Genomic DNA, 20,146 nt, shown 5'->3' with positions numbered 1-20,146 from the left:
CAGCAAATCAAAACTTGACTAAGACACAGCTTATTATCCTGGTTTAAGTCCTCTTCCAGAGGGAATTCATTCCAGAAGAGGACTGAGCAGTGAGTCAATACATACGTAATGGAGACATCAGGGAGCCAAGACCTGGGTGTTGAATGGGGGAACTAAATTATTTGATGCTCTACATGTTGCTAGGTTTTTCACCCCTGAGTGAAAAATGCCTGGGAATGAGCCCTGGAGCTAAGGTTAAGTAATGCAGACTAGATTGCATCCATGAACATCCCCTAGAACAGCTCTGGCGATGTCTGCATCAGAGCCAATTCTCCAGCTAAGCAGGCAGTCAGGCCTTTGGAAGTCAAACACAGCCCTGGGGGGTTTTTTGTTTTAATTGTTTCAGAAGGGGAGCCCTGTCTTAAGAAGCCAGACAGCTGAGTTTAAGATGACTGAAGTCAGCAGAGGTGAATCTTGCTCCCCAATGAGTATGCTGGGGTTAACGTCTCTGTGAAAATACACCAACACGGAAAGTCCCCAAACTGGAGTTGAGCACAAACCACACACCAAAAGGAAAGGCAAGGAAAGGCTTATGGGAAGTGAAACCACTGATGCCTGACCTAGATTTTGTAGTTCTTATTTTATCTTTTCTGGATGTTCAAACAAATAAGAAGTTCTGGTAAGGTACAGAGGCCAGTCCCAGCAAGGGCAGTGGGTTGATTTTTAAACCAGTGTTCAGATGATCTTTCCTCACACAGGCAAAAGGAAGTTGTCAAATAAAGATAAAATACAGGAGACAAAACTTGCTCATCCAGACACTCTTTCGTCTGGAAATGTTCCATGCACAGATATGAAGAAAGAATTGATCTACTGAGCTAGATTTAACAGAAGAGATTGAAAAGCCAATGGATTTGGGTTGTTCTTATTGGAGGATAGGATCATATTTCTACATGTCTTAGAGTGTTAATTACGTCGGAAAAGAGAATACTTTCTGCTGTCTACCCAAGAAGAACGTTTTAGACAAACATTAATTGTAAGAGATTTTTGAGTGTTGGTTGCTTTTCCAGTAGATTCTCTGGTTTATTGCAAAGAGGCAGTTCACACAGTGTTTGAAAGCTACTGATTTCCTACTTGCTTTTTGGTTTCTGGAATGCATAGGAAATATTTCATACAAAAAAAAAAAAAAAAGGTTGTTTGAGGAAACTGTACCTGCAGCAGTAAATCTTTTAATAGCCTTCAAGGACTTCTGAGAACCTTGGAAGTATTTCCCAGATTACCTGGGAAGAAAAATGCAGTCTTAAAAAACTCTGTGAAGGGTAACTTTTAAAACAATTGAGTTAATAAAAACACCTCATTTTGAGAATTTTAACTGTCGCTTGATTTTTTCCAAGGCATTTTAATTATTTTATTGAAAATTAATTTGCATTTATAAACTCTGTTTTTAAAATCTGGAGGAATTAACATTGAATTTAGAAACGGTTGCAAGGTGAGGTTTTAGTTGAATTTGAGGAGATTTGAAATCCTCCTTTCTTGAAGAAATTCATTTTTCTCTGATTGAGAAATTCATCAAAACTGATCATTTCCAGCAACTCTTTTAGCTTCTGCTGAGTCTTCCCTGGTGAAGAGCTGCTTGATCAAAAGTTCTGTCGAAGTTCAAAGATTTTGCTGCGCCTGGATTAATTATTCCTTCTCCACTTGGTAGTCCATGGGCTATGATGACCTGATGCTTGCAAGTGTTGCCATAGCAAATATGACCAGAAGCCTTGTACTAAGGGGGGACAATTTCAGTTGTGTAGGTTTGTGTTAACTTTTAGGGTAGCTTTGGGAAATGCACACGCTTTCATTTAAGGAGGAATGAGCAGGTCTTAGTTTTCAGAGAAGATAATTAATGAAGTATTCTCTTGACTTCTTTGTTGAAAAATATTCATCTGGGAATTAGGACTGGCAATATATATAGCCTGCTGATGCCATTATTATATTGCTTGAAAAAATATAATTACACTTTAAAGGCAGTTCTAAAGAGAAGTCTTCACTCTTTTGGCCGAATGCTGTTTCTCCTCTCCCTCTGCACCTTCCCACGTAGTAACACCAGTGTCCCCTGGATGGAGACTGGGTGTTGTACCTCAGCCAGACCAGGCTCTGGCACATCTCTGTGTGGTGATTTAAGATGTCAGTGCCCAAAACAGTGGCAGCAGAAGAGGCCAGCACCTGTGTGTCCCTGCTAAGTCAGGGTATCTATCATTGCTCAAGCCCCCTCAGCACACGCTGAGATGCTGGGCTATGCCTGGTCATCATGCTGGGCTCCTGCAGGCCGCTCTTTTTGGTGAAAGAGAGCCAGACCCTGGAAAGTTGTCAGATAAAACAAGTCAAAGGAGAAACTTCTTGCTGCAGCCAGATGGTCTCAAGCAGTTGCAGCAGGGCCACTGAGTATCTCCAGTGACTCCCATCAGTGGCACCCCTGGTTATCAGCAACCCAAGTGTCATGACATTTCCTTTTTACTCAACCACGATCTAAGTGTGGCTGTCCTCTTTGATCCTGGGGCTGGCACAATATCCAGCAGCAAGATTTTAAATAACAAGTCTCATCAAGATTCTCAGATCTGAGCTTGTATTTCGGTTTGTGCTAAAGCCCGCACTAGGGTGGTGCTGTCTGTTTGTAACACTAAACCTGTTAACAAGCACTCAGAAGGGGCAGGAGGAGCAGAGGTCAGCTGTTATCAGCAGCCACATCCCTCAGATCCTTTTCCTTGTTTGGGATTAGCATAGTCTGTTATGGTTTTGATCCTCCAGAATTCTCTTGTTTCCAGTTAATCAGGGAGTCCCTCCAGGGATGGGTAATCGTGCTGATGCATCCATGTGACTGAAGCAGAACATAAAAGCCAAGTGAGTCTGTGCTGTCCTTATTGGTGTTTTAAATTCAGATTCAAATGCAAAATAATCTCATGAAAATTGTTGATAGTCTCTTGACTTTTTTTTTGTGCATTATCACTACTGATGAGGCCAAAGGTAACCAGTGAGCATCCTTCCCACGTGAGGCAGAAGATGACTAAAATCTAACTAAACTCTGATCTCTGTTGCTCACTGTGCAATGCAGCTGAGTGCTGTCGCTCATGAGCCACACAAGGATGCAATTAGTGTAACAGCTCCTTATTATGAATGTGGCAGAACAGAATTAGAACTCAATTTACAAGTCCCCCTTTCAAACCCATTCAGCTGTTAAGGCTGCATCATCTCTCAGTTTTCCAAGGCATATAATTGATAAATGATTTCTCTCTGCACACCTCAACTCCTCATCTTTATTCATGAACCAATTAATCTCTGTAGGACACTGTGATCATTTACATCCATGGCCAATGTCACCGACCTCTATTATTTCATTCAGGAAACAATTTTGCAGCCCATGAAACCACCAGGAGGGGAAAATCTGGACTATACCTAAATTTCTGTGGTTCTGGCATTTCTCCCTCACATCATTCTCAAATATAAAAATCAGATGCTTCCTCTACTAGAAAATGATGGATTAACCTGGGAGGAAACAGACCTAAGCAGTAAGTTTCAGTCACGGCTGATAGGTATGAGCAGAGGCTGAAAATACATGTTTCCTTGGCCTTTTTGAGGACTCAGTTGTGCCAACCTATTTTATTTTTTTTGAATTTTACTCTCTTTGCTAGTCAGCTCTGCTGGGTTAGCAGAGAGAAAGATGCTGTAGTGCATGCACAGTTTGGGGTAAGTGGGGAGGTGTCTGTACTGTTTAAACACTTTCTTCATGAGCTCTGTTTCCTGAAGGTCTATTATAAACTACCACCCAAACAACACATTGTCAGGTGACTCATGTTTTCTTCTTGCCAGTACACGCTGACTTATTTGCCAGTGTCTTAACAAGGAGCACTTGCAAGGCAAATTTAATTAAACAAAGGATATCAAAGAGAGTCCCAGGAGCACTCCAAGCAGACCTACTGAGCACTTGAGGAAGGGGTCCAAGTGCCACCTACAGAGAGCACTCTTTGGCCAAGTTGCATGTGAATGGATGCACACCTGTGGTTAAGTGTGCGCATATCCAGAATGCAATTAGCCCTGGAGTAGTGATGTGTTCTGCCTGTCTCTGACTGGATCAACAGAATTTTCTTTCTTCTTTGCACTCCTTGCACTCGCTCACATTTCTTGCATGGCATTTGGCAGAGTTTAGAAGAGTGGACCCTTCCTTTGGGCTTTTGGAGAATGCTGGGACCTGTTTGAAAGATGCCAGGGCCTGTTTGAGGATGCTGGTGAAGAGAAACTCCATAGAGCAAAGTTCCTGCCCTCTTTCATTCACCCCTCTCAGCTGGTGTGGTCTCCACCACCATCAGTCTGTGCAAGCAGATCCACACTGCAGAGACACCCGTCACCGTTCTAGAATCTGGCTCCAACTGCAAATTTGGGAAGTTTCTACAAATTTGGAAACTTTCTAGAGGCGTTTGAATGTTACGCAAGGTCTGATCACTACATGGACAGCATCACCCCAGGTAGGTCTGAAAAGCATTATGGGACACTGAGGCCACATTTCCCTGATGCCAGTTGTGATTTGACAGTGCAGCAAGCAGTGGATATAGGACCGGTGGGCAGGGCTTGCATCCCTCCTCAGGAATCTCTGTTTCCCCTGCTGTGGCTGACTGAGCCTTTCACTGGCACGTTAATTAACCACAGGATGGTTCCGCTGACACCCGAGCAAACAGAGGCCTTGAAGAGAAGGCATGGCAAGGCTGATGCTCGTAAGGCTTGTCCACCACCTCTCAGACATGCAGGGTGTTCTGCTCCAGGGCTGCAAAATCAAGGCAGGGCACATTGCTGAGGGTCTGGTCAGAGTATCTCCCCACCTCAGTGACAAATGGACACGTGCTCTGCGGTGTTCAGCTTGCTTAACTGCAGGGAAGAACGAGGACAACCTCACAGGCTGCCAGAGGTGCCTGGCAATGGGACATTGCTTTTCTGCCTGTGTGAATTGAAGTGGCACCACACGTGAATCACCTGCTAGGAGATTTCCCAAGTGGATGCATGGGGCTCCTCTCTGTGCTTTATGCATTTACAGATATTCATTGCTCTATTTCCTTAGATCCCTAACAAATGCACTAAATGAGTGCCTGTCCTGAGGGAGTGCAGTGTGTCTAGGCACGATTGGTTATGTAGCCTTCTGCTCTTTTCACAAATTTCAGAAATAACATTACTGGTGACCACAAGGCCTGGGTGAGTTCTGGCCTATCTCAGCTTTGAACAATTTACCATGGATCTGGAATAGTAATAGTAGTTTGCACTCTGGAAACAAATTAGGTTTCCCATAAAGCACAGATGCCTTTGAAAAATTATCAGGGCACAAAAAGTTGATAAGGTGCAATGAAAAACATTGCTTTATAAATATCATCATTTTACTTAGTGAGAACTAAGATTAGAACTGTGTACTTCCAGAGTAACAAAGGAATTGTCAGGGGAATGACACAGTTTTCCTGATGGCAGAAGAGAACTGCCACTGAGCACTGATTGACAATTATAAAAAAAAAATGAGAGTATTATAATGTGACCTTGGCCCTAATTTAGAGTTTTCTGACATAAAGCTGTACAAAGTCCACAGATGCCACCTTACCAGCACACGGTGCTCCCCTGATTTTTGTCCTCCTTAATGAACTGCTTCTTAGGTTTGTGGATAAGTTTTAGCTCCAAAGTGGCTCACCACACAGCAGGCAATGAGAGTTAGGCATTCAGTGGTGCTACTCTCTGCTAATTGCCTTGTCTGCTTGCCTGAAAAGTACTGGGCTTAAGTGGCTGAGCAGCCTGAAGGAAAATGCTCCCAAATTCTTGATGAGTCTATTCTTCATATGGTGGAGGAGGCTACCAGAAGTGGGAGAAGGTAGAGAGCTGACTCTGATCAACTCAGCATATGGGTTTGCAAGATCAGAGGCACCAGGATCCATTTCTCCATCAAGCTGAAAGCAGCAGCAGCTAGTACTTGCTGTAGGACCAGTGCTGCTCATGTGCTTTTTGCAGCCAGCTGACAGAGGAGGGGTCCTATTTTCCAAGCAGAAGTCAGATCAAAGCTGCTGCTCATTTAGGCAGCAGTGGACACCAAGACCTGAAGTTTTTGATTAAGCCTCAGAACAGAATTAAGCTGCATTTAGAAGGACGAGTGATGTCAGGTTGGGGTTTTGGTTCAGTTCCAGTTCTGGAGGAAATAGAAACAACCTTATCTGTACCAGAGCACAGCAGCCAGTCATACTGCTTGCTGTCCCCTTTCTAAGGCTAGAACAGATGATTTCTAGCTAGGATAGGTGATTTACAAGAAGGTGTAAAATCCTCATCATACACTTAATTATTCTTTACTACACTGTGGGGGGATATTTCCTTCTGAGTCCATCTGGTGATCAGACTGTACCCTGAGGCATGTGGATTGATTGCCCTCATGGTTTCTTCTCCTGGTTAGTCTAAATGCTGATGCTTTATTTTTATTCGTATGAATGTCTAAGCCTTTTTGAAGCATTGAAAATTATGATTAATTGTGCAATGAAAATCAATAATGGAAGTGCTTACAAAGCCAGCTTGATTTGGGAGTGAATCCCAAAGACAGCTGCTTTCTCGAAGAGTGATGGAAAAAGTTCGAGGAAAGCGACAGCAAAATATTCCAGATCCTGGTGGGGTTTTTTTAGTGATGTTTGTCATTGGTTTAACCCCTTCAGCACCTGCTGAGAGCTTTAGTACATGCTGCTATTACCATTCATGAAAGCAAAACCTCAAGTCCATCAAATAAGTAAGAATACTCTGTTAAACAGAAATGCACTGAAAAGTGAAAATATTTATTATACTCCTGTACCAGAATGCAGCTATTCCCACGCCTTCGGGGCCATGACAGATCCGTTTTTCAAGTGAATCCGTTTTTCCAGGAATAGGGCCGAAGATCTGGTAGGTATTTCCTACAGTATCCCTGCCAACAGCACTCACTCCCTTTTGCGCACTGGCGGGTGCTGGCGCTGTGCCGAGGGTTCAGTATCCATTTTTTTCTCCGTTTCTCAGAGGACCGCACTGCTGGCGCTCATGCCCGCCAGTCTCTAGAGCTCCGGGTGCAGTGAGTGCCATCTCGTGGTTAGCTCTCCCTCCTGCAGAGCTGCGGGCTGGCACTCAGCGGTGGTGATCCCGAAAGCAGCCTGCGGGCAGAGGACTGGCAATAGGCAGGGCTGCATGCCAGGGTGCCCGGCTCCGGCGCTGGGATGCTGAGGAGGAGAGAAAGCAGCCCCTTCCACAAAACATGATTCAAATAACACCGCACATCACCTGGCTCCTCTCCAGAGCCTGAAGGAGAGGCAGCTTTCAGTCTGCAGGGCCCCTGAAGCCCTACGTCTTGCCCAGTGGAAGTGCTTGATGTATGGAAGCCTCCTCTCTCTGCCGATCTCAGCAGACTGCTTAAAAATCCTACCCCTGTGCAAAAATCTGAGTTGCTAAGAGCTGGTGAATGGAAAACGTCTGAAAATCCCTCCTACTCTCTGGGGATGGCAAATGCCTGCATTCATTTGGGATCAAGGGAAAAGCCATCCTTCTCACCCTGGTTCTGCTGCCATTTCCAATCTGTCGTCTACTTCATCCTTCATGATTGGCAGAGTCTAGGCGAAACCACCTCCCTGAAACAAGGAACCTGAAGCAGGGCTGTCTTCAGGCAGGATTACCCAGTCCTTTCAGGCCTACACCATTTATCCAACAAAAAATGGCCCCTTCATTCTGCAAACACACACATGCATGCAAAACACACAAATACATGGTCATCCCACCTGAGAGACGTGCTACAGTCATGGTTTCCTCTCTCTGGTTTACCTCTGAAGGATTCCCAAGTAAATCACAAGGGGAGAGCAGCTGCCTTTTCAGTGCCACCCCTCTTCTCCGGCAACAGCAGGTCCTACGCCTAAAAAGAGAAGGAGTGGTATAGGGGCCATGGTCTCGTAACTCCCCCTTCCTGGGCAATAAGCTGGGGTGACATCTCCACCGTGTAACACTTGGGATGTTCTCCTCCTCTGCCAGCACTGGGAAATACTGGGACCAGACAGAATGGGTCTTAGGATGCCCATAAGGTTCATAAGAGGAACAGGGCAATCAGATCTGATCAGAAACAGGATCTGGCCATTACTACAGAAACAAAGCAGCATATTTGCATTGCAGAATGCTTAAAGAAGCAAAGTTTATGAGTACCTGGGCAAAGGAAGAGGATGCTGAGCATTGCACCAAACGGGGAAGTCATACTGCAAGTCCTATCTTTGACAGTGTCTCAGAGCAGCATTTTCAGAAATGGTGTAGGAAAGAATTCTTTCCATTCTCTGCAATCTGTGGTTTCAATAACAATACAGAAGACACATTCTCAGTGAGCCCACAGATTATTTTTACATCTGTCCCCATTTCAGCTCTACGACACACACCGACTAGCACATTCACTACTAAGAGAAAGGACTACACATTTGGCTTTATAGAACATTTTATTTGGAGACTTTTCACGTCACTGAATATTGGTTCTTTATTAAGGCAATTCTGAAGGGCTGGAGGAAAGGGAGGGGGAGAGGGAGAGAACTGAGACTGTGTCAATGGGATTGCATTAAGGCAAAATTTCCTCCTTCTGCATTTCACCACAGTAAAATCCACATAAAGGCCAGTAAATGTCTCATGCCAAGGAAGAGATTCAGTGCAAATATATCCCACTGACTACCCATAGACAGGGCTAGGTCCTCAACAGAGGCAAACGGACAGCGCCTTGTTAGCTGCAAAGTAAAGCTGATTTAGCTCTGTTGAGGATCCCAGCCTGGGCTCAGGGAAGCATTTTAGTATGTGTTTCTTATGCAAGCACAGGTATAAATGCTCTCCTGAATCAGAGCCACAGACCCTTGAGTGCAAGTCTGCGAAGTTACCAGAGTTTAATTTTTATCGTCTACATAAATATGTCATTCTGCATCCCTTTGGTTCACTTCTCATTTTATTGCTACTAACTGAGTACATTCCCTTTGTTTCTTTAACATGGTTTTCATTTTTATCATGCTTTGCAATCTTTTCTAAGTGTATTACAATGTAAAAATGAATTATCCTTTGGAGAATGTCTGTAGCAAAGGCTCCAGAGTTTGGGTGTTCTTGGAGGACCAGGCTGCTGTGTGTTTTTCAGTGAGCTGTAATGTACTCTGTGAGAAATGCCATGGATGGCAGAGGCATAACTTGCAGGGGAAAGTGCTGCTCAGTTTACGTACCAGCAACACATCACAGACACTAAACACTTTTTTCTTTCCGCAAGAATTTCCTCAGAGGATCCTACCATTTCAAAAATATACTCACTACTACTTGCATTGGCTTGGGGAAACCTGTTTTGTTATCCCAGGTGCAAACTGAAGGTAAGTATGGCAGAAATGCTGCAAAAAGCATGATGACATGTTCAGCAAAAGCAGAGTATAACATTTCATAGTCCTAAAAGCTGTCTGTCACTGGATGACCTCTCACAGAAAACCCTGGTATCCATTAATGAAAGGATATGCTTAGGCCTCAGTGTCGAAAACTTATTTAGGAATATGAAATGGTTATACCTAGCAAAGTGGAAAATAAGGCAAAGAAATCAAGCACATATTACTGTTCAAAACAAAGTATTTCCTGGATACACGTGAATACACGACTTCTGTATGATCTGGAACCATGTATAATATTCATGCCTTAAAAGCATGAGCACCCTGCATTATTTCTTAGATACAGAGAAGAGCATCCAGTTTGAAGGAATCTAAAGGGTGAATAACAGGCATCAGTGCAAGTCTTTTGTGCTTTAAACTTTCTTCATGCCTTTTCCCATAAGGCAAGCAAACACTGTCATGACCATTTTGGGTTTTACTTCAACCAGATCTTCTGGGAGGGCATAGACTCTTGCTCCAATTTTTCTTGCCATAGAGATGGCATATCTGCATTGCAGGGTGGAAAAAAAAGAGGAAAAAATAAAGACAGAAATTAGTGCAGTAGCATTAATTTTCCCCCTGTTAAGTGTTTTACATGATCAATACTAGAGTGGGTTTCACTGATTCACCTAAGTGAAACTTTTCTATAGGAATGTATGAGACAGGTTCATAAAGAACTCCATTTCTAATAAAAGGCAGAGTGCATTCCCTGATGGTTAGAGCACTGATTACCTGCAGGATGGGAGACTGCAGGTTAGATCTTGGTATGAAACATTTAATCTTCCATCCCCTGAAAGATTATCCTCACAACCAGACATTCTGGTCTTTCTCCCCCTCAATCTCTGAGACTCAGACTTTGCACATAAACAAACTTGCAAGGATGGAAGCAGAAGGCTGATGTCAGTGGAGATCAGTGCTATTGGAAATCAACATTTGGGGACTTTTTTCAGTCATACCCAGAAAGGGCAAGTTGACATTCCCATCTCCCTGCTCAGAGCCACTGGCTGCTCTCCAGTGGGTTTGTCTCTGCTCTCTTATTTTTTCATTAAAAAAGCTAGAACATCCCAGGTTCTTCCCACTTCAGAGCACACACATTTGTGAAATTTTCCCCAAAATGCAGGGAAACATTGGGAACATAGGGGAATGGGAGTAGGGAAGGAGGAAAAGAACAGCAGAGGAATGAAGAAATAAAGTACAGAGAAAAGCACACATAGGATTGCAAGAAAAGAAAGAGAACAGATGGTAGGAAATGGAAGGGAAAAAGAACAGTGGGAAAAGTTTTTAGAAAAAGAATGGCAGCTCTGATTGCTTTACAGTCATCCTTTTCTCCTTTGTAGTTACTGCATAGAAAAGGAGAAGTTAAACTGATGATCAGACCAGGAGGTGATCTGTGTAACTCTGAAAAGAGAGGGAGATGCCCCCAGAATGGACTCTCTGCTAGGAAATCGTTTGCATTCAGGGAAAAAAAAATCAATATCCACATCTACAGAACCAGATTTTCAGGCATGAATCCTGTCCTCCCCTTTCTCTCTTAAATATGCCCTTGTTCCACCCATAGGTGACTAAAGAGCTATTGTGACCTCTAATCCCTGTTTTCCATGGCTAACTTTGTTGGCATTGTTCCCTGATCTCTAAAAGAATTTTAAATTTAATATGAGAAAATAGGAGCTTGTGAAGCCAAGTGATTTTAATCCTTTCAAGGGATTTATAAAGCAGGAACTACAACATTACACACTCCGTTTCCACTGATAGTCTTTTTGCTACCTAACTCCCAGCCTTCATGCTTCTAACTCTGGTGGTATTTCTCACTTGAGGTTGATGAGATGAGAATGACAGCAGAGCAGTTCTCAAAGGCAGAGTTAGGCAAGCCTGAGCAGATAACTCATGCTAAGTGCCACTTGGCAGAAACATACTTAGCATTATTTAGTTTCTCCTCATCATTCAGGTCCTCTGTTTTCAAGAGGTCGTACTTGATTGATCCTGGTTGAATGGCATCAATGAGATCCAGGACTGGCATGCTGGTGCTGATTTTGCTATCCTGCATAGAGGGAAAATAAAATTTAATGCAAGAACAGAATGACAGAACTCCCAAAAAGCCAGAGTCTAGACTCAAGAGCAATGGACAGTTAGTCAGATACCATTTAGAACTTCACAAAGGGCTGCTCAGAATAATTTTTTATGTATGGCAGACCAGGAACTCTTTCAAGGATTATTTTTTACCCAAGGGATGAAACATCATAGAATCGTTTAGGTGGCAAAAGATTTTTATGATCAAGTCCACCCTTAATCTAGCACTTCCCAGCCCACCACTAAGTCATGTTCCTAAGCACCACATCTACACATTTTTTAAATCCTCCAGTGATGGTGACCCACTTCACTGGGCAGCCTGTTCCAGGGTGACAATCCTTCGGGGGAAGAAATTTCCCCTAATATCCAATCTAAACCTCCTGTGGCCATTTCTAAACTCAAGACCATTTCCTCCCATCCTGTCACTTGTTACCTGGGAGAAGACACTGATCCCCACTTGGCTACAACCTTCCTTTCAGGCAGTTGTAGAGAGTGACAAGGTCTTCCTTGAGTCTCATTTTCTCCAGGATAAACACCTCCAGCTCCCTCAGCCACTCCTCACAGGATTTATGCTCCAGACCCTTTCCCACCTTTGTTGCCCCTTAGACACACTCCAGCATCTCAGTGCTGGAGTCTTTCTTGCAGTGAGGGGCCCAGAACTGGACACAGGATTGATTCAAGGTGTGGCTGAGTACAGGGGCACAATCACTGCCCTGCTCCTGCTGGCCACTCTATTGCTGATACAGGCCAGGATGCCATTGGCCTTCTCGGCCACCTGGGCACACCCTGGCTCACGTTCAGCTGCTGTTGACCAGCACCCCCAGGTCCTTTGCTGCTGGGTCACTTTGCAGCCACTCTGCCCCCAGCCTGTAGCGCTGCAGGGGTTGTTGTGACCCAAGTGCAGGACCCAGCACTTGGTCTTGTTGACCCTCCCACAACTGGCCTTGGTCCATCTATCCAGCCTGTCCAAATCCCTCTGCAGAGCCTTCCTGCCTTCCAGCAGATCAACATTCCCACTCAACTTGGTGTCCTCTGCAAACTGGGGGTGCACTTGATCCACTTGTCCAGACCAGAAATAAAGATGTTAAATGGCCCCAACAATGAGCCCTGGGGACACCACTGGTGACCAGCCACCAGCTGGATGTAACTCTCTGGGCCTTGCCATCCAGTTTTCACCCAGCAAACAGTGCACTTGTCCAAGCCATAAGCAGCCAGTTTCTCCAGGAGAATGTTGTGGTAAACAGTGTCAAAGCCTTTACTAAAAGCCAGGTAGACAACATCCACAGCCTTTGCCTCACCCATTAAGCAAGTCACCTTTTCATAGAATACAGTGTCATTAATGCAAAAGATGGGGGGCAGGGCTAGTGCATTTGCTTCATGTGGGGAGACGACACTGATAGACATCTACTGATGGGAGGTGTGAGGAGGACCAGCTGTGTGATTCCTGAACTCATTACACGAAGTTTGATGGATCTGTTCTCGCCTGGTGCAAACTGCTGATTTATATCCACTGAGTTCCCTAGCTTGGGAAGTGTCATAGATACATTAGTGGAATTGGAAGCTCTCTAGAACTCGTCCATCTCTGTGTTTGTATGGTACCTTGCAAAATAGGGCAAGGTACCCCTGAATGGTACTACCAGGTTATAAATGTATTGCTATTGTTCCTTTTAATACTGTCATTTGTAATTGCTATTGATTCATAACCAATAGCACAGCAGTTCTTCCTTAATTCCAGTCATCATTCCTGTCTCCATACTTTGATTTCCCATGCCAAACTGGAATTCAAGATGTTTCCTGTTGTTTTCATATCATATTTCTATTACTTTTTCACAATAAAGTCCCTGGAATAAAACCTGTGCATTTAAACAAGCTTTTAAAGGGGAATGAAAAGTAATCCATTTATGTAGTGAGTTATATCATAATGTAGAGTGTGTGTGTATATATGCATACACACATCTACATAACATCTATATAACATACACACAAAGACACCAAATAAGAGATTCCTAAGCAGAGACTTCTGAAAAAACCTATACCTTGAAACTGGAGATGGTTGAATCCTTCCCAGCCGCAGTCAGTGTTTCATTGACCCAGCTGACAATGATTTCATCATTGACCTTTTCTCCACCACCAATGTCTTCAAGGATATTCAGGGTGTACCTTATGAGGGAAGCCAGGATATTTGCTCAAAGTCTGCTGTAACCTCAGAATTGTCCTGTATGTGCACAGCTTGACTGAGATCATCCCAATGATTCCTCTGCATGACACATGCTCACAGTGCATTTGATTTATATTATAACAGAGTAATTAATCTAATTCGTTTAATTCATACCCAATTCCTTAATCACTGTTTTGGGAGTGTTAAAAGTTTTGGTTACTTAAAATTCCTGGAAGGTCCCTCTTAATGTATCTCATTGTAAATGAGTCATTCTCATAGTGCTTAAAAAATAATCACTGACTTTAGAGATAGAAAGGAATCCTTCTGCTCACCTAAGACTGATCTTCTGCATAAAAACAAGCCCGGAATATTTTGCTTAGATGTCAGCATACACCTTGGAAAGATATCCCAAACTGATGGTAAGTAATCACCTCATCCCTATTTTAACTACCTTACTGATAAATCTATACCTGTGTCTATAGTCTGAATTTAGTCTGTATTCAGTTCCTAACTACTGTGTCTCTTTACTCTCAGTTATGGTGCTCTTAAACACAGAAACATGCACACACGGAGAACTAACATTAAAATGGGGAGAGGTACTGAGTTGTGCCCACTTCAGGGAGCAGCTGACAAAACTTCCACATCAATTCCTTGTTTCTGGGACACTGTCCCTATTCCCTGATACAGACACCTTTTAACTTCTTTTCCTCTCTTCCATGCAATAAACATTTATTCTTGCTATACAGATAGTGACAATAATAATCTTCTGTGTGAGCTGACTGTAACGGCCTTGCCCACAAGATGTGCTCTGGTCACATCCTTAACTAGGAGTGAGCAAAAGGTCACTCTGCCTCGGCATTAAAGTGCAAACAGAGGAGTGAGAAGGCTGTAGGCTGTACAGCCTTCTCAGTGACAGCATCAGGAAACTATTGCAATGCAAACTGAGCATAGCAAAATGCTCTGAAGCTCGTGGCTGGCTGACCTACCTTCTCATCAGCTGCCAGATTAAGGCCAGAGTGAGCGTACGGTTTCCTTCATTCAGATCTTGCCCAGCAATGCCAACAAGGGAAAATTTGGCTTGATTCTTTCCCAGCTCCACTGCATAGTTGCAGTTTTCAAGCTGTTAATGGCAAGGTCAATTGGTGCGGTTCCAAAATATAAGAAAAAAAAGAAAGACGACAAGACACTGTTACTTTAAATTCTTTGGATCACTCAGCCCAGATCCTCCTGGGCAAACAGGAACTTTGGGGCTCTGTGATAATACAGATGATTGACTACCAGCAGGCAGATCCATCCCAAAAATACCATGGTAAACAGTTAACATAGAAGAAAATGCTATACTTCATTATCAGGGCCTGAAAAGCAGATTACCCCGGAAAATAAAATACATGGTTCAGGAGTACCTCCAGCATCATGGCATTGCACTGAGACAAAGGATTAGTGTCCCAGCCAATATTTTAGATTGGTTGATTGCTCTGGTCTAGTTGGATGCAATTACTCATCCAGATAGCTGGGAGAAAGCTTTGTATTTAGCAGCAACTGTGTGATCGGTTCTTGATGCATCTGATCAAGAATGCTTATCATCACTGTCTTCATTTGATGTGGAGGGCAGTGATCCAGACAGCTGCAATTAAGCTGGTGCCATGCATCTCACAGTCCAGATGCATTATAATCAGTGCCTAAAGCAGTAGCAAAAGGGATCTGCAAATACAGTTTTTAGATCTTGATGCAAAAGTTGTCAAGTCTTTTTACTTGACAAATGTTTTTCACCTGTCAAGAGAGCAAGTGAGTCTAATGTATATTTCTTTTTCAGGATGAAAAATTATCCAGTGACAAAGCAAAAAAATCATTTAAGGTGCTGTTCTTGGGACTGGAGAGCAATATGAGTACCCACATTGCTGTTTGAAATGATACAGGCATTCACTGAGGATAAGGCATCACTGCTGGAGCTATTCCAGCTTTTTGTACCTTCTTCATGTTGCCACCCAGTTTAGGATACGGTGGTTTGTTCACCCTGTTCCAGTCTACTGGCACTTTGATCTTTTCATAGAGTTGGAAGATAACCAAGGCATCTGACAGGTCACTGAAAACAATAAAAAGGATATAGCATTGTCCAAAGAACAGAGGAAAAAGATACAACTCAACTGTTAGCAGAGGTAAACTTAGTTTCCTGGGAAACACAAAGCAGCATATATTGTTATAGGGCCCAAAAGTTTTTATGTTCTTGCAAGCAACTTGCTGGCTCTATTTGTCATCTGAAGGAAGTGTAATACCTCATCTTACCTATACAAATGATTTACACGTGGATTAACGCCAAGGGAGTTCATCCAGTTCCTGAATGTCCTTTCTTCCCTTGTCTCACCTAAAACAACAGACCCATCAATCAAAGGCCTGCAGAACACAACACTTCAGTAATGTGTTTTGAGAAGAAACCCTAACTCTCAATTTACAGCGCACTGAACCATGAACAGAAGGAGACATGGGTTGACATGGGAAATAAGAAAGTAATGGTGCACCATGCGATATTTGCATTTTCCTGACCTTCAATGGAACTCCAGTCGATGTCCTGGTTCTCTGGCTTATGCAGGGCAGGGTATTTGTTGAACAAGTTGGCGATGAAGGCCAGATTGAGCTTGGGGTTGCCCCGGACGACGTCGGTGGCGGTGACGAACTGGCGGCAGCCGAGGCGCTCAGCCTGCTGCAGCATGCACTCGGCTCGCTGCACGTCATCCTTCTCCTGCCCAGCACAGAACGGGACATCAGCCCCACCCCGCCCTGGCACTGCACCCACACCCACTTGGGGTCTCCATGTGGGGATCTAGCTGCTAAAGCAGCTCCTTGATGGATTTATAGGTATTCCCTTTCCCACTTTTACTAACGGCAAGTTAGTAAAAATGGGCTTTGCCTACGATTCAACCATCCCACCATATTGCTTTTACAGCCATATTCCATATAAAATGTGATGGTTTGATGAAATTCACAGATAAATGTATTTAAATACACTTGTTGCATGCTAGTAGTTTATCAGCGTGATTAAATAGTTGCTGAAGTTTCAGAGTTAATATCTAACAAAAATCCAAACCCAAAATTTAATTCTTTGAAAGCTTTGATTTCTGAAATTCAAGCTCATGTTGCAATACGAGAAAGAATTTGCTGGTTCTGACATCCCAGTGCAGCCCTGTGTTTGCCAGCAATACAAGTAACAGACAGAAAACATCGGCATTTACTCCAAATTTATCTTACCCTTAATCCTGACATATCAATAGTAATAGCTGGAATGCCTTCTTCATCTCCCTTGGGGGCGACTTGGTCCAGCAAATGGTAATAAGCTCTTGAGTCCTGTGACAGACAGAGAAATTAAAGGGAAGAAAAATTACATCTAAAGCTCAGCCTTTGCATGCCAGTGCTCCCCTGAACAATGTGCCTGCATGCTTCATTTTTATTACATCGATCATTGGGCTACATAATTAAATTAATTAAGCTGGAAGCACTTAGCAATTTCTACTTTATGCTGCGTTTGCCAGATCTATTTCTTCCCTGAGCCAATATATATGTGCTGCTGAACGCCCAACACAAGAGACAAAAATGCTGTGTGTTGCACTTAAAGAAAGGACAGCAACAACAAAAAGATATCAGAATTTACTTAATCTGAACATAAAATCAGAGGTAAGAAAATGCATACCTTTATAATGCTGTAGAAGTCAGGCTGCTGAGCATTTAATAAAAGAAAATGCAGAAGGAGAAAGCAGATGTTTAAAGTGGATTTCAAAGCAAGGCTGGAACAGTTGTGGAAGAGAAAGCACAGTTTTCAAGGACAAAAGTAAAAACTGACAACAGTATCAGCATTCTTCAGGCAAAAGGGCAGGAACGAGACAAGGATTTCACATGTTGTGTCTTTAATCTCTTGTGAAATACAATGCTGCTTCCATATGTGGAAAATATTAACTCATTTCAAAAATAGCTCAAAGAACTGAAAATAAAGCTACATGTTAATGTCTACAGACTTGACTAACTAACCCAACTGATGATCTTCAAAATATAAAGCAGACTACCTGAATTATTTTAAATATTTTACATGTGCATTAGTATGCATCATATCTAGAAAGTGGTTATTTACAACAGAAGTGAGGTGGGGAGACAGGCTTAGCTAGAGAATGTCTGTAAACACTGAAATCTTGTTAATGTGTGCCTTATTTTCCAACTGTAAACACCAGAACTGCAATTTAGCTTTCAGTTGTAGATAGGATTTAATCAGTTGCACCATAGTCTTTTTGGCCAGCCCATAGAAAGATGGGAAAGACTCCATTCCCTTCCCATGGATATTCTCCAGTCACTTCCACCCAGTGAGCCAAAAATCTGTTACAATAAAAATTTTACTGTTAAATGTGACTCTCTACTCCTCCTGTTGCCTTTCCTGGTGTTTTTTTTTTTCTGTATTTCAATTAATGCTTGTGCTTATGCTTCAGTCCCTAGTGAAGCCTATGACCAGGTACCTCTGGAGCTGGACTTTTCCCATGCTGTTCTGGGAGCAGGCAAGTCAGGTCGTGGCTGGTGAGGTTGGTGTTCTGGCCAGCCCCTGGCTTTCTCGTAAGCTAGCTCAGATACCCTCCCTTATACACCCCCTGCGTCTCTGGGATGCTAGCTGGGCCTCACACTGGGTTTTAGGGTCTGAAATTCATCAGCAGGCACCACTGAGGTTCAGATACATCTGTCTGGGAACAACAAAGGTCCTACAGAGAAAGCTCTGCTGAAATCTGCACCTACAAGCACATGAGGTCCCAAGTACGTGAAATAATGCTACACAGACTCCAAACCCACCCTTGCAAGTGTCTCCCAGTCTAGCTGTAGTATTTTGAATAGTCCCACTGAATTAAAACTCACAGAAAAGTGCATACAGGGCTATAGCAAAGGCTGGGACAGAGGAGCACATAGCCCAGGTGAGGGAAAGATCAAGTCGGGGAATTGGAAATGTCCAATCATCTTTCTCTACATGTTTGAGTAAGGTCCAGGCTTTTCCAAACCAAAGTCAGGTCAAGAGTTATTTAAGGACATTTGGAAAGGAGGAGAGGCAAGGAACTGATAATAGTGTCCATATGCCCTGTCCAGAGCCAGCAGCCATTCCTTTCTCTGGCAATTCATGTGCTGGGGCTGGCAGTGATGACTGGGAGATCAGGAGGAAGAGGAGCAGTATTACTGAGTGCAAAGGCAAACCCCAGTAAAAGCATTTTATGTACCCAGCTCCACGTGCTTGGATTGTTTCAGCGCACAATCCCTGTGTGGAGGACAGGAATTTGGGTGTAGAGCTGCTGTTTTGCTTTTGTTGGTCAGTATTGCTCATACCTTGATGTCTGAGCTGAAATTGTTGACTTTGTTGCATCCTGCATTTTCCAGGTGATAGTTTGCCCATCTCAGCAGCAGGTCCTCTGGAGACAACTTCATCAGGTCCTCCAGGCTCTCTCCTTCTCTCAGAAGGGCAATCAAGGCTACGCAGGAGAAAAAAAAATTAAAATAATGATGTGAATACTTTTTGAGGAAAATGTATAACTGTTTTCTCTCTTTTACATTTTCCTACCCTAGTTTCTAGGTGTGAGTGGCCAAAATGTTGCCAAAATTCAAGCTAGATTACCCTCTTTTATTTAAAACCGTTATCCTTTTTGCTCTTGCAACAGGCCCTGCTAAAAAGTTTGTCATCATCTTTCTCATAAGTCCCTTTAGGTACGGGAAGGGTGCAATAAGGTCTCCCTGCAACCTTCTCTTCTCCAGGCTGAACAATCCCAGCTCTCTCAGCCTGTCTTCATAGGAGTGCCCCAGAACTCTGAACCTTTCTGTAGCCTTTCTCTAGACCCACTCCAAGAGCTCCAAGTCTTTCCTGTGCTGAGAAGTCCAGAGTTGGATGCAGTGATGCTGAGCACAGGGGCAAGCCTGGAATGAATATGAACACAGGCTTTCTGCAGCTTCAATGAAAGAAATCTCAGTGACCTTCACACTGAAACTGGATTCACACAGGCATTCTGGAATATTTGCACATGACCTCATGGGCTTGTGGGCCAGCAGGGTTAACTCATCTGTCAGTTGAGGACATACCCTATTTATATAGAAAAATTGATTTTATGCTCATAAGAGGAGGAACAGGCAGGATGGGAGGACTGACCCTTGCAAATGCAGTGTGTTCAGTCATCTCTGGAGGATGAAAGGCTTTAGAACAAGTTTTGAAAAGAAGAACTAACATGGAGACTAATTATTAATGTGGTAAAAAGGGAGAGGGTGTTGCACTGCTCTGATCTTCTTCCAATTCTTTTGTCAATCCTTGAAAGAATTATGGATTGGCTACATAAAGGAAACAGTGGACACATACCATAAGTGGAGTTACATAGATAATTTGATATAGGGTGCAATGGGGTTAAACTTCACCAGAGGGGGATAATAGAAGCATTTTTAAATATTCTAAAGTAGACAGAGGATTTTATGAAGGGAACAGTGTTAACACTGAGAGAAGGCTGGAAGAAGCATTCTTGTGGAG

At 43.3% G+C, this 20,146-nt stretch overlaps 1 protein-coding gene across 2 annotated transcripts in view; it reads right to left on the bottom strand.

The window, feature by feature from the left end:
* Positions 1-9,636: 9,636 nt before the first annotated feature.
* Positions 9,637-20,146, bottom strand: part of LCP1 (lymphocyte cytosolic protein 1) — a 29,311-nt gene continuing 18,801 nt past the window's right edge. Inside the window, exons 8-16 of one of the 2 annotated variants that reach the window (XM_082278677.1) lie at positions 18,967-19,109; positions 16,870-16,965; positions 16,168-16,363; positions 15,910-15,988; positions 15,595-15,709; positions 14,613-14,746; positions 13,505-13,628; positions 11,315-11,439; positions 9,637-9,908 (exon numbers count right to left, since the gene is read on the bottom strand). In XM_082278677.1, the coding sequence (XP_082134803.1) occupies positions 9,776-9,908; positions 11,315-11,439; positions 13,505-13,628; positions 14,613-14,746; positions 15,595-15,709; positions 15,910-15,988; positions 16,168-16,363; positions 16,870-16,965; positions 18,967-19,109 (1,145 nt within the window). In that variant the 3' untranslated portion in view covers positions 9,637-9,775. The remainder of the gene's footprint in view (positions 9,909-11,314; positions 11,440-13,504; positions 13,629-14,612; positions 14,747-15,594; positions 15,710-15,909; positions 15,989-16,167; positions 16,364-16,869; positions 16,966-18,966; positions 19,110-20,146) is intronic. The other variant, XM_082278678.1, reaches the window with a different exon arrangement.

Source organism: Coloeus monedula, assembly GCF_965178545.1.
Source record: "Coloeus monedula genome assembly, chromosome: 3".
NCBI classification, from domain to species: Eukaryota; Metazoa; Chordata; class Aves; order Passeriformes; family Corvidae; genus Coloeus; species Coloeus monedula.
Note: the sequence above shows the minus strand (reverse complement) of the source record. Positions and strands in the feature narration are given on the sequence as shown.